Here is a 14,503-nt window from a genome sequence, read left to right as displayed (position 1 = left end):
TTAGGTGTGGCGGTAAGTGCTGGAAGCCATCTTGGCTGCCCATGACCTCGCGAGATTGCTTCTGCCGGGACTCTTACCTTTCTCTGTCTTTTTAGTTTTCACCCCTTTTCCGTACTTGTTTAGGTGCGGCTTGGATCTGTGAGTACTCCCATAGCTCCTTAGTTCAGTTTAGTTGCCCCCACCTTGCCTTAATATGTCTTTGCACTTGTGAGTGTTCTAGCTCTGTTCAAAGCTTAGGGGATATAACAGTTAACACAATGGACACGATCCCAGCCTTCACGGAGTTTATGCTCACATGGGGGCGTTACGCTAAACAAATGGATAAATCAGTAAAACAGTTAGAGTTGTGACAAGCATGCATTCATCATTCATTCAACAAACAATAAATGTGTCTGTGCTTCCAGGCAGTGCGAATGAATGGGGGAACAAATCAAGTTCCTGCGCTAATGGTACCTAACATAGTACCGAGTAGGAGAGAGACGCGATGAGCGATACGCTACTAGAGAAATAAGTGTTGAGAAGAAACAAAAGGAAGTGTAAGGGATTAGGAAGTGGCAGTGGTGATGGGACGCGTGGCTATGTTAGGTCGGATGCCCAGGGAGGTGAGCCTGAGAATACGATTTTAAATGAGTTCTGAAGAAGTGAGAATCCTGCAAACTGCCAATGAGCAACTTAAGCAAAGGGACCTGAAGTTGGTTGGCAGGTGAGTGAGCCAGGGCCAAAACAGGAAAAGGTTAGGGCTAGATCATCCCCCAGACAAATAAATTTAGAGCCGTGAAGGGCATGAAAAAAAAATTGGAATTTTATTCTTAGTGAAAATGAAAACCATCAGAGGGTGTTAACCCAGGGAGCTGACATGGTCTGATGTTTACAAGACCAATGTGACTGCGTTTTGGAGAAGGGATTGGAGAGTTGAGAGTGGAAGAGGGTAGGCAGGTTAGGACACTTCATGTGACAATGACGATGCTTGCACCAGGATGGAGTTAAGATATTTCTATACCATGTAGGTAGATTCAACAGGATTTAGTGAAAGGCTGGAATCCTCCTGGCAGAATAGAGTGGAGTAGATTTTGGCTGGAGAAACTAGATGAGTGATTGTATTGCTTATTAAAATAGGGAAGTCTGGGAGAAAGAAAAAAGGTTTAGGAAGAAGATCAAGATTTCTGTTTTGAGATGCCCATTAAACTTCTTAGAGGTAATGTTTGATAATTACCTGTTACTATACTTTGAAATCCTTAAAAACATTTCCTCCATCTTTATCTCTCCAGAGCTCCATCTTGGCTACTCCAGCTCAATTCTCAGAAAGTCCCAATGAGGCAACTTTGGCAAAATTTCCATCACCCAACCAGTAAGTGCTTTCAAAGTCTTTGTTGTAAACTAATGAACAAATCTAAAGCCGCTATGTTGCTACTTACTTCTACTGATGATCCTGCCCTTTGCCCATTTCTTCTCAAATCCAGTAGTTTACTTTGTAAATTAGCATTGCATCCAGGCAGGGCGAGGCCAAGGGGATAGGAAAAACTAAAGAATTTTCAAGAAAAGGACTAATGCGGCAAGTCTTCTTGGATAAAACCAGCAGGTCCCACAAAACCCCAAACATAACACCTCTCTAGTTTTGCTTACCAGTTTGGCCAAGTTCTAAGACAGACCTACCACAGCTCTTATCACCTGGGGGAGTGGGAGTGGGGGCAAAATAGAGCTTTAAATATCCTGTACTGTTTCAGCTCCATTCAGGATAGGGAGGATTTGAGGTTTTAGTTTAGTAATTCCACTTCTAGTAATAGATCCTAAAGAAACAAAGACTTAGACAAAGATATATGTATGATGATGCCAGTGGTATTTTCAATTGTGTAAAGTTGGAACCAACCTAATTTGAGGAATAGCCAACAAGAAAATGACTAACTAAAAATGAGGGCATGGATAAAATTGAATATACAGAAGCCAGGAATATTTAATATTAAAAAGAACTTTTAGTGACACTTTGGAGAATGGTTAAGACTTCCTTCTTTCCTCATCTGTAAAATGATGATAATCCCATCTGTCTTATGAGGCTATAGATCAAATGAACTCATTTATGTGAAATCATTCTGAAAACTATGAAGCATTTTGTTTTTATTTATTTATTTATTTATTTATTTTTTTTTTTTTTAAGATTTTATTTATTTATTTGACAGAGAGGAATCACAAGTAGATGGAGAGGCAGGCAGAGAGAGAGAGAGAGAGAAGCAGGCTCCCTGCTGAGCAGAGAGCTCGATGCGGGACTCGATCCCAGGACCCTGAGATCATGACCTGAGCCGAAGGCAGCGGCTTAACCCACTGAGCCACCCAGGCGCCCTTGTTTTGTTTTTATAAAGGGTTTTTTGTTTTTTTTTAAAGAATTTTGGGGCACCTGGGTGGCTCGGTTGGTTAAGCGTCTGCCTTCAGTTGAGGTCATGAGCTCAGGGTCCTGGGGCTGAACCCCATGTCAGGTTCCCTTCTCAGTGGGGAGTCTGCTGCTCCCTCTCCCTCTGCCCCTCTCACCCTTCCCCCTGCCCATACTCATTCTCTCTGTCTCTGCCTTTGTTTTTCTCTCAAATAAATAAATAAAATCCTTAAAAGAAAAAGAATATTATGGCCAAGATGTGAAGCCTGAGGTGAGAAGGCACTTCTTTCACCACAAGTAGTTTTGGTTCCAGAGACTGGAGGAAGGTGAATTGCATATTCAAGCTGTTACAGCATTGCGGGGGGAGTGGGGGGGTTGCCAAGAACATGGTGGTGGTCCTGGGTGGGCTCCGTAGTAGGAAGTCAGCACAAACTATGTGCCTTCAGGGTGTTATCTACCAAGCAAGATGCTTCACATCCATACACACCTAACTGCATGCCGGGAGGCACTTTTCATCTTAGCCTTGATCAGGTTATTACCAGTCCCTGAAATACTCAATATTAAAGTTGTGACTTGTAGAGCATCTGTGGGCCAGGTCTAAACCTGTAGTTGTAGTGCTGTGTGGCATTTTCTCCACTAATGGCCATGAGAAGAAGAAAAAGTGGATAATGTGACAGTTAGTTAGTTAATAGGGCAAATAACATTAATCCTGTCTTCCAAAGGAATCAAGCAGCTTAACTCTGTCCTAGCCTTCTTACCTACTCGATGGCTTAGTCAAGAGAGGACCCAAACATACATCTGATGGCTGATTTGACATCTCACTCAGATGTCTAACAGGCATTTCAAACTTAGCACGTTACAGACAGAACTCTGAATTCTCCCTCCCTTTTCGCAAACTGGCTCTTCTCTTGTTTTTCCTTCTCTGGAGAGATGATGTTCCCAACCCCGTCCACTTTTCCCAAGCCAAGACCTAGGACACACCCTTAACTCCTCCCTGCTTCACCCTGTACCTGTACCTACCAGTGGCTCTCCCACCCAAACTGTCCCCACGCTCCCATTTCATGAACAGCACTACTATAGTCTGCCTTCCTTCCCTCCCTGCTGTTTGCCTGACTCTACCGGCAAGCCAGGCTGGGCTTTTATTATTATTTTAAAAATATTTTATTTATTTATTTGATAGAGAACATGAGTGGGGAGGAGGGGCAGAGGGAGAGGGAGAAGCTGACTCCCCGCTAAGCAGGCAGCCTGACTCGGGGCTCGATCCCAAGACCCCAGGATCATGACCTGAGCGGAGGCAGACGCACACCCAACCAACGGAGCCACCCAGGTGCTCCCAGGCTGGGCTTTTAGAACCCCAAAGCAACTTGTATAGCTGACTTGCTCCCAAGCTCCCATGGCTTCCCACTTCCCTTAGATTCATTTTATTTATTTATTTATTTTTAAAAGATTTTATTTATTTATTTGATAGAGAGATCACAAGCAGGCAGAGAAGAAGGTGTGGGTAGTGGGGGAAGCAGGCTCCCTGCTGAGCAGAGAGCCCGATGTGGGACTCAATCCCAGGACCCTGCAATTATGTCTTGAGCCGATGGCAGAGGCCTAACCCACTGAGTCACCCAGGTGCCCCCCACCTCCCTTAGATTTAAATCTTTTTTTTTTTTTTTTTTTTTTAAATCCTAACTCTTTACCCTAACATCCAAGGCTCACGTGGGCCCCCAGAGGGCCCTGCCTGTTTCTCTGACCTCATCTCCTGCCGCTCTCCTCCTCTGGCCTCATGCCCCTTGCCTCTTGCCCCCCCGCCCCAGGCTCTATCTCTCTAGCAGGTCAAATTTGCTGCTACTTCAAGACCTTGGCACTATCTGGTTTGTTGAAGTGAGGGGAGCGGGGAGCTTGGAGTGTTCTTTCTATAGATAACAGTAATAATAATAACAGCAACTATGTATATATCCTTAGTTTATGTCAGGCACCGTGCCAAGGACCTAAACTCATTTAATCCTCACACCAATGCCTCTGGGATGGATCCTGTTGTTTGCTGCTGAAGAAACCGGGATAAAGAGAGGTGAAGTATTTGCTAAAGGTCACATCCTATCTGAGACCAGCTTCCCTGAAAGCAAGCTCTGAGGCAGAGATCTGCATCTGGCAGGTGTGTTGGAGACCGACCCTGGTAAAAACCCCCTTAGGCAGGTGAGAGCACCAGGACTGGGGGAGGGAGAAGTTGAACTGTGACATGGTTGCCATAGAGATCTCGGTGGACCCTTCAAGGCCCTCGAGAGCGGAGTTGTCCTGCATTGGAGGCCAAGGAGTCAGGCCTTTCTATTCCTGCATGGATGAATCCTCAGCTGCCAGACTGCGTGGGCGAGGGGTGTATTTTTAAGCTAAGGGAGCTCTCTCGACTGGAGAAGGACTTCTGGAAACTGCTACTGCTAAACAGCCAACACTTCGGGCACCAGAATTATGAAAGCCCCAGCCCCGAAAGGAGAGTTTGAGCAGCAGGTCACCGTCCCCAGGACACACCGTACCTTAGTTTCTAGTTCTGCGTAACAAGCCAGCCTCACATTTAAGGATCAAAATAACAAATAGTTATTATCTCATCGTTTCTGTGGGTCAGCAATCCGGGGATGGCTTTGCTGAGTGCCTCTAGCTCAGGATGTTAAAGCATAAATTGTTCTAGCACCTGTTAACGTGGTAAGGAAGACTTCAGTCCAGACTCTTGGAATAGGCATCCGGACTATCCCTAGGTGAGAAGGCTTGGGCTTAACTCCAAATCCAGCAAAGACTGCTGGGAATTTGTAGCCAACAAGTGGGATGAAAAAAAAGATATTTTTTTCATCCCACTTGAGGAGGCACCAAGGGTAGGGTGATTCTTGCTAAACTAACAGGATTCTTGCTGAAGGTGGGCCAGGGTGATCAGATAGCAAGGGTGAGGAGATTCTTGCTAAACTTACTTAGTAGAATTCTTATTATACTTGGGCTATGCAGGCCCGGCAAGGACAGGGAGCCAAGGTCAAGGCCTCATCAACGAAAGGGCTCAGAGGAGGCTGACTGCAGTTTGTACAAGCAGAGCGTCTATGTCAAGGTCTCTCATGAGGTTATGGTCAAAGCTGTTGGCCAGGGCGGTGGTCTTACCTGACAGCTTGACCTGGAGAAGGAGAAGGATTCTAGGAAGAAGGCAGGGTAAGAAGCACCAGGAAATCTGTCTCCCCATTTAGTGGACAATTGTACTGTCAGAATGTGTCTGCCTTAACTGTTTTGGAACTCTTAAGTTTGCTGAAGGCTCTGCAGGGAAGACCTGGAGAGTAAATTACCTTCACTTTGATCAATTTCAGCTGTTAGACACCATAGCAATTACCCATCCCCCAAAGACTTGTAACTGTACCTTTAGTTTTCTGCATGAGACTGATACGTTTAAAGAAAAAGACTGTTAGTGTGAAAACTAGTATTACTATATCTTCGGTTTGTGACTCCACACTTTGTTTTCTATATAATTTAGGAGAATAGTGAATTTAAAAGAATTATTCATTTGTTTTGGGGCACACAATGTATAAAGATGATATTTTGTAACATCAGCAATCAGAAGGGGTAAGGACAGAGCTATAAAGGAGCAGAGTTTTTGTATGTTACTGAAGGTATAAATTCAAACAAGAGCATTATAAATTTAGAATCTTAAATGTAATCCCATGGGAACCACAAAGAAAATAGCTGTATAATATACACAAAAGGAAATGGGAAAGGAATTTAAACAACTCACTACAAAAAATAAACTAAACACAAAAGACAGTAATGCAGGAAATGAGAGAGAAAAATTTCAGGACATATGGAATACAAATAGCACTATGCCAGGAGTAAGTCCCTCTTGATAAGTAATTAAGTGTAATAAATTTAACTTGCCATTCAAAAGACAAAGATTGGCAGAATGGGCAAACACACAACCTAACTCTATGCTATCTATATGACTCACTTGAGATCCAAAGGCACTGTCAAGTGGAAAGGGGAGGATAGAAAAAGATATTCCAAGCAGTAGTCACCAGGAGAGAGCAGAGGTGGCCGTATTAATATCAATTGATTTTATTTATTTACTCATTCATTTATTCATTTATTTATAAAGATTTATTTATTTACTTGAGAGAGTGTGCACAAGTGTGAGCATGAGGGCAGGGGCAGAGGGAGAGGAAAAGAGCATCTGAAGCAGACTCCATGCCGAAGGCAGAGCCCGACACAGGACTCCGTCTCGCCACCCTGCAATCATGACCCTGAGATCACGACCTGAGCTGAAACCGAGAGTCAGTAGCTTAACTGACTAAGCCATTCAGGCACCCCAAAAGAGGATTTATGTAATAAGAATAGACTCAAAACAGCAGAAAGCTCTAATAATTATAAACATGTATGGCATCTAATGAAGACTGTCAAAATATATGAAGCAAACACCGATAGAATTGAAGGGAGAAATGGATAGTTATACAATAATAGTTGGAGACTTCAATACCGCACTCACGATAATGGATAGAACCAGACAGAAGGTAAGCAAGGAAAGAGAGGACTTAAAACAATAAACCAACTGGAGCTAACAGACACACAGAACACTATCCAACAGCCAAAGCACACACATTAGTAAGCCCACAGCAGAGATAGGAAAAAGCCACACAAATGGTTGTTCCCCATTGTATGTGTGACAGAGAAAGAGAATACCCTTCTTTATCTTACCATTAGATCTGATACAAAGCCATCTTTGCTTGGAAGAATATTCACGCACAGCTATCCCCTCTGTCGACAGATTTGCCTGAAAGCAAGCTGTAAGAGCTAGTGCCCCTCAGGGAAGGCTGTGCTCAGCAGGAGAGTGTCAAGCCTGTATTTGTCCAGTTCAAGCTCCTTGTCACACTTTCCTTGATAGGAAGACACCTCTAAGTGGCCCTTCAGAAGCATTTTGCCCAGAAAGAAATACAAAGGCAAGGGAATCATTGAAGAGAGTGCCCCTTTCACTTGGTGTTTGTGCAAGGAAACAGTGGGGTGGGTAGATTATGTGTGTGAACTTTTGTGATTGACAACCCAATGCAGAGCACAAGGGCTCAGTGGGTCATCAGGGGATCAGTGGGGCCCCAGGAGTGGGTGACTTTGACCCAGTTTGGCTCTGGCTCTGGGAAGCAAGTATTCCGTGCCCCCAGAGACAGCAGGTTCCCTAGGTGACCGGGGCTTGCTATTCAGGAAACATCTGCAAAGTCATGGCATCTGCGGCGTGGGGCTTCATGGCCAGGCCGTTTCTTCTGCTGAAAGGATCTTTTTTAAGAAATGAGAACCACAGGGAAACTGCTTCCAAGTACCCTTGAGGAGCTTCAAAGTGACTCAGAAGAAAGGCCTCAGGGAGTCAGAAAGCATGAAGGTCAAATCCTAGGTCTACCTATCAACTGCCCTATGACTCGAGATGCTTGATTTTCTCCTGGCCCTAAGTTTGTTTCAGTGGGCTTGGAACAGGATTGGGAATCTATATTTTTAACCAGCCCCATATGTGACTCATACTAGAAACCTGGTATGAGCCTCTTTCCTATAAGCCGTATTGGCTCGTGTTTGTTACGCATGGACCCTGGAGACAGACTGTCTGGGTTACTTCCAGCTCCACCAGCTTGGGATTTGTGTATCCTTGGGCAAGTTATTTCACCTCCCTGTCTCAATTTCCCCATTTGTACAATGGGGAGAATAGTAGTACCTGTCTTACGGGGTTATTGTGAAGACCAAGTATGCTAATTGTGGAAAGCCTTTAGCATGGAGCCAGTTACAGCAAACACTGTGTGTTCCTCTTAATATTCCAGAGCCACAGACCATTATCCACAAGTCCAAAATTTAAACAAATTCTAAAAATCAAAAAGTTTTTCCTTGGGATGCCTGGGTGGCTTGGTTGGTTAAGCGTCTGCCTCGGTTCAGCTCAGGTCATGATCCCAGGGATTGAGCCCCGCCATCAGGCTCCCTGCTCAGCGAGGAGCCTGCTTCTCCCTCTGCCTGCCATCCCCCCCGTTCCTGTGCTCATGCACGCTCTCTCTGCCAGGTAAATCTTAAAACAGTTTTCCCCTGAAGTTTGGCACAGATCAATGTGGCAGCGAAACCTGATCTGAACTGATGGGAGGCTACTGATAGTCTTTATCCCTTATTCTGTGCATTAAAATTTAATTGAAGAAATAGCAACACATTTGTTTATGGAATGCTGCCTCACAGCCCCAGTAGGTATTACATGATATACTGTGTATTTGTGTATTTCCTAAAAATCTGAAATACTCTCAACCTCAAAACACAGGGGTTGTTGAGAAGGGAACTCGGAGCTACAGCTCATTATCTTTCCTTGGCCAGAGACAACGTGGGATAACCAGACAATGTGGGAAAACTCGCCCTCTGGTGGTTGCAGTGGAGAACCACACCACAGGAGGGCCAGAGGAGAAGGAAAAGCCTCATCAGAGACTCATCCTCTGGCCCACAATTCAGAAGAAAAATTCTTTTTAGAGGACATTTCTTAAATGTCTTCAAGGGCTGCTGTATGGGCAGAGAAGACATCACTTCAGTAAAAAAAAATAATATTCAATTTACTGAAGTAATAAAAACATTACATCAGCTTTTTAAAGTTCGGTTTCTAGATCTTATATTTATAAAGCTAACAAATGTTAATTACTTTTAATTAGGGGAAATTTGAATATCCAATTTATAAACAAACTCCTTTAAACATTTACTATTGCATTTTTGTATTTAATATATTCGATTTCCTTTTCAGAGTACTTTAATTATCTGGCCAACCAAACTCAAAATACTATTAAAAGTTCCTATAGTATATATATATATAGTTTCCAATACCATATAGAGAGAAATGATTGCAATTTAAAACTGATTACTAAGTCTAAATTGATTACTCACTCACGCACTCCAGACTGGAATCACAAATGATCTCCCCCAAGTTAATTTTTAAGTTGCTTTATCAGTTTGCTGAGATTTCCTAGTACCAAAGGGAATCCTGGCAGGATGCTAGCCGACTACAATACTCTGTTCAATATCCATTACTTTTCAGTGCTTTCATTCTGTCAACCTCTGCTCTCATACTCCCTCTTCTTACCTAATAGAATGCAAATGCAAACCTTTCAACACATCTTTCCCTTTGTACCTACCACACCACCTTTATGCCTGCGGTCAGCAACTCTTTCCGTAAAAGGCCGGTAAATACTTTGCACTTTGTGAGCTCTTTGGTGCACCTACTTAACTGTCTGCCATCGTGAAAGGAGTCTTAGACATCACATAAGTAAGTGTGCCTGTGTATAAAACTTCATTCATGGACACTGAAATTTGAATTTCACGTCATTTTCATGTGTCACAAAATAGCAGTCACAGTTTAAAAAGACATTTAAAAATGTGAAAACCGTTCTTTAGCTTGTGAGCTGTACTACCACAGGCAGTGGGCCAGGTTTGGCTCACTTACTGACCCCTGCTCTAACCGAGTTTTGCACGCAGTTAGCAGGTTAAGTACTGATGTCAATTCTTGTTCTATGCTCTTTGAAAACTCACTCATTTCTCTGAAATTTTTCCTCATTCGAAGTTATCTGGCAGCTAAGACTTTGTCCAGGGAGCACTCTGGAGCAGTTACACCACGCTGAGCCCACACAGGAATGTCCACACTTTTGTTGAACTGTCCGGGTCTGTGTATTATCTTCACTGGGGTTTATCAGTGAAATACGGTTTTGTGTAGACAGGTAAAATACTGTTTCTTTGTCAATTTCTTTTCCTTTGCTAACCCAGGAGTTTTAAACTTTATTATCTGGTCTAAGATGTTCCTAAATAGAGCCAATAGATTTAAAAAAACTTTTCTCAATTGATGAAATTAAAGTCTGATTTTTGGGGGGAGAGGTGTCCTTGAACTCTCATTAAAATTCTTTTTTTTAATTAAAATTCTTTAACTTTGCAATAAAACTTACAAAATAGTAGCAAGTGCATTACAAATAGCCTTTTCCTAGCCTGTCTGGGAATGAGCCATTTTCCTGATGACACATCACCCCTAATATTTGAGTCCTTATTTCCTCCAAGCAAGGACACTCTATAGACAACAGTTCAGTTGTTAACATCAGGAAAGCAACAGAAGTTCCCACCACCTAGTCCTTGGCCTCCTTTCAGGTTTCACCAGTTGTCCCAGTAATGTTTACAGTAAAAATGATCCAGTTCAGTTTATTTAGTTGTTTTATTAGTCTCTGCAGTTTTTTTGGTCATTCTTTGACTTTGGTGACCTTGGCACTTTGGAAGCCTGACTATAGGCCAGTAATTTTGTAAAACGATTTGGATTTGTCTGATGCTTCCTCATGATTACATTCAGGTTTTACATCTTTGGCAGAAATATCACAGAGGGATGCTGTTCCTTTTCAATGCATTCCAGGGGTGGAGGATTGAAATGGGAGGTGAGCATCTTCCCATTACTGATTTTTTTTTTTTTTTAAAGATTTTTATTTATTTGACAGAGAGCTCACAAGTAGACAGAAATGCAGGTAGAGAGAGGGAGAACAAGCTCCCCGCTGCGCAGACAGCCCGATGGGGGCTCTATCAAAGGACCCTGAGATCATGACCCGAGCGGAAGGCGGAGGCTTTAACCCACCGCGCCACCCAGGCGACCCCCATTACTGATTTTTATTTTGTTCAATTAAGGTGGTCTGCCAGCTTCTCTAGTTGAAAACTATTCCTTTCCCCCTTATACTATTTTATAGGAAGGTACTTTGAAACTATGTACATAGCCAATTCCTTATTTAACCATTCATTCATATCAGCATAAACTTACAGTTGCACTTTTATTTAATGATTTATAAGCCCTTATTTTGATGTCAGGTTGTCTCAGATTTGCCCAGCGTAAATTCCTTTAAAGCTGGCTTCTGTGTCCTTTTGACGTGCTCCCATCACTTTTTAACTACCTTCCTTCTTTCTGGCTCATCGTGTACTTTTCCTGCCCAGCCATGGAATCAGCCCTTTCTCCGAACAGTCCTGGTTCCTTTAAGTGGAGAATGTAATGCCTAAATCTGGATGCTAGATGTGTACATTTTATCAGGGGAATGAGACTGCCGCAAGGCTCATTTAGTTGACAGAGCTAGGGAGTGTTTGTGCATGCACACACGCGTGATTTTTCCCACCATAAGAGGCAACTTTTTATAATCTTAAAAGTTATCAAAGAGACTCCTGAGACAGTTAAAAGTTTAAATCTCTAATTAAGCAATATGAAGTTTATCTTAAGTTTGGATTTATGTGCATGGATAAAGCCTCCCAGCATTAAAAACACTCATTTTACCAGTCTGCACAGAAATCAACAACATCGTCTGGGACCAATTTAACAAAACAGAAAAGGTATTACTTTTGAGTATTATTAATAGATATATCGTTACATCCGAAAACAGGGGACAACTCCAGGGAGGGGCTGAAGCTTTCCTAATTTTGGAGACATTCTTTTTTTTTTTTTTTTTTTTTTAAGATTTATTTATTTGAGAGCAAGCAAGCAAGCAGTGGGGAGTGGCAGAGGGAGAGGGAGAGAATCTCAAGAGGACTCCATGGTAAGCACAGAACCCAACGTGGGGCTCGATCTCATGACCCTGAGATCATGACCTGAGCTGAAACCAAGAGTCAGCCGCTTAACTGACTGAGCCATCCAGGCACCCCGGAGACATTCTTTAAGGAAAAGAATTAGGTGCGGGGTCTTGAAGGGGAACTATGCAAGTGAGGGGCCCTGAAGTTTCAGATTTTTCTTTTTTAGATTTTATTTTTAAGTAATCTCCACACCCAACACAAGGCTCAAACTCCCAACCCTGAGATTAAGAACTGCACACTCCACCTACTGAGCCGGCCAGGTTCCTTGCAGATTTGTTTCTTGAAGAAATTCTGAGTGCAAGTGCTTTGGCACAGAGCAGGCACACACAACTTAAGGTACTCCTGAAAAACTCTGCATCCAGCCTGTTCTTCTCCGTACTAGGTCCTCAGCACATCTCTGTTAGAGACTGCTGGCTGACCTCTGACTCATCCCACCCTAGAAAACAAGTTCTAATGACGTTCTGCTGTTCAGGCAAGAATGACACAGAATCCCAATAAGGTCTTATCATTTTAATTGACTTTAATGATTATTGCTCATCTGCAAGGATTAATATTGCATTCATTAAAAATCATTCAATACAAAATAAACTTGTTCTTCCCGAGTTGCTCTCCACACGCTCCCTCTGATGCCAGACATTTTCCCACACTGCCCTTTGTTACATGGCTTGACAGAGATGGAGCCCTTACCTATTATTCCTATGGACACAGTAATAGATTGGGAGCAGGGGGCAGGCCAGAGGGCAGCAGGACCTGAGCCCCTTGCCCCCAGCAGAGCTGATGTCATGGATACCACTGTTGGCCAGGTTACCGCCCCTCCAGGATGGGGTATTCTGATTGGCTGGTTCAATGCCCTGGGAAAAAGGGCTTGAACCCTTAGCATCTACAGAGAAGAAAGCATGGTCACACTGAAAAGAAGTGGGAAGGGGCTGGGGAGGGGAGAACCGGGAGAGGAAAAGGAAAAATGTTTTGGCAAGACTCTGCTAGAAGGCCGCAGAGTGAAAGCTTTCCTTTCTTATGTTTTTATGTCTGTCTCTCTGATCAACGGCAACAGAGAAATGAACATTGTGAGTACCTAGCACTAATTAATGCCTGACCCAACTTTGAAGGATCACCATCTAGAACAAGTTGAAGATTTAGAATCCTGGATAATTATATACTTTAAGCTCGTGAGCATAAAGCTCATCGGACCATGCAGAAATGCTGGTAAGCAGGGTGCATGGCATGGGAATACATACCTCTCCAATCTCTGAGGGCCTTTCTAGGGATTCTTTCCGAGCATGAGCCAGGACGCACTGATTACATTCTCTGCCCCTTAAGATCTTGGTTCATAAACTTTTTGTGACACGTGTCAATTAAAAGAGGTACCACTTCTGTAAAACTAACGTCATACAAGGGGCCTGAAGTCCCAGACCAGTTATTATGGAACTACATTTCCCTCACTCTGGCCCAATTTATCCTTTCCCTCCCATCCACATCTACCTCCCTTTAAATATTTTAGGTTGCAGAAGCACAGCTGACCGGAAATTTGCTCTTAAAGGATAAATCCTAAAGATAGAGCTCAGTGTTTTAGACTGAGTAATGGCTCAAGAAATTCGCCTTCAGCACAAGCTGTATGGGGCAGAGCTGACAGAATTTGCCTTTATGGCCCCAGTTCATTGAAGCTATAAACTAAGGGCTAGAAACAGAGGGACTTATCAGAGTTTGAGGCCAGCTTTTCTCCAGACTCAACTCTGCACTCTCAGCTCCAAAGGTTCAAAAGAGAAACTGGGAATGACTAATCACCCAAGCAGTTCCTCAGTGTTAACACTCAACATTTATCTTACCTTTTTTTTATTCTTTCTCTCTCTCTCTCTCTCTTTTTTTTTGTACAACAGAAATCAATGCCAGGGGACAAAATTAAACTTAATAGAGTGCAGTCTGGTTAAAAACTTGAAAAAATGAGAAGGTCTGGTGGGAGTGGAGGAAGGGTTGTACTAAATCCAAGTGGACCAACTGGATCTTAACAGTACACATCTCTGAACCAGACACACCGCCTGCACACAGGAAACAGGGCTTGGAACACCTGGAGAAATGAGCATGCGCCACCTAACATCTAACCTACCTGGCTAGTGGGTGTCAACCCTGCTCCTCTGACAAAGTGAAAGAGCACTGATTTCAGCAGCTAAGAAGTGGGCTCTTTTAAGGCAATTTAGACATTGCAGATTGTTCAACAAAGAAGGTACCTTAGCATTTCCTGTTAATAAGGTACCCAATTAAGACTAAAGTCCCCAGAAATGGGAAAGAAAGAATCACCTTTCTGGGCTGGGACAGTAAAATCCTTCTTTAGTGACTAGGGTGAGGAACCTTGAACCTCAGTTTCATCTAAAGAGCCATGAAGCAAGTTCCTGTGTGGTCTGCAGAACTTGGACAATGAGATGAAGAAAACAAAAATGAAATTACAGAAAAAAAAAAAAAATCAACAGGAAAGGAATAAGAAGAAAATAAACGTTATCTTAAAAAATATTTCTTTTAGAGTTGTGTGGTACACGTGGACTGGTCCTTGGTAATATGGTCCATTAGTATCTG

The 14,503-nt window shown here is 43.0% G+C and overlaps 1 protein-coding gene and 1 long non-coding RNA gene across 5 annotated transcripts in view; one reads left to right on the top strand and one right to left on the bottom strand.

The window, feature by feature from the left end:
• The first annotated feature begins 33 nt into the window (after nucleotides 1-33).
• Nucleotides 34-13,907, top strand: LOC132001272 (uncharacterized). Of its 3 annotated transcripts, XR_009399571.1 has the most exons (4): nucleotides 34-138; nucleotides 1,269-1,348; nucleotides 4,313-4,418; nucleotides 11,826-13,907. It is a non-coding gene; the product is annotated as an uncharacterized LOC132001272 (long non-coding RNA). The 3 variants fall into 3 exon arrangements; XR_009399569.1 differs by lacking the exon at nucleotides 11,826-13,907 and having other exon boundaries at nucleotides 4,313-5,867; XR_009399570.1 differs by lacking the exon at nucleotides 11,826-13,907 and having other exon boundaries at nucleotides 34-703; nucleotides 4,313-5,867.
• The window catches only part of AHCYL1 (adenosylhomocysteinase like 1), a 39,101-nt gene continuing 37,031 nt past the window's right edge, over nucleotides 12,434-14,503 (bottom strand). For both annotated transcript variants that reach the window (XM_059375672.1, XM_059375674.1), the window contains exon 17: nucleotides 12,434-14,500. In XM_059375672.1, coding sequence (XP_059231655.1) covers nucleotides 14,494-14,500 — 7 coding nt within the window. In that variant the 3' untranslated portion in view covers nucleotides 12,434-14,493. The remainder of the gene's footprint in view (nucleotides 14,501-14,503) is intronic.

Source organism: Mustela nigripes, chromosome 14 (assembly GCF_022355385.1).
Source record: "Mustela nigripes isolate SB6536 chromosome 14, MUSNIG.SB6536, whole genome shotgun sequence".
Lineage (NCBI taxonomy): Eukaryota > Metazoa > Chordata > Mammalia > Carnivora > Mustelidae > Mustela > Mustela nigripes.
The sequence above is the reverse complement of the archived record's forward strand: the minus strand, read 5'-3'. Positions and strand labels throughout refer to the sequence as shown.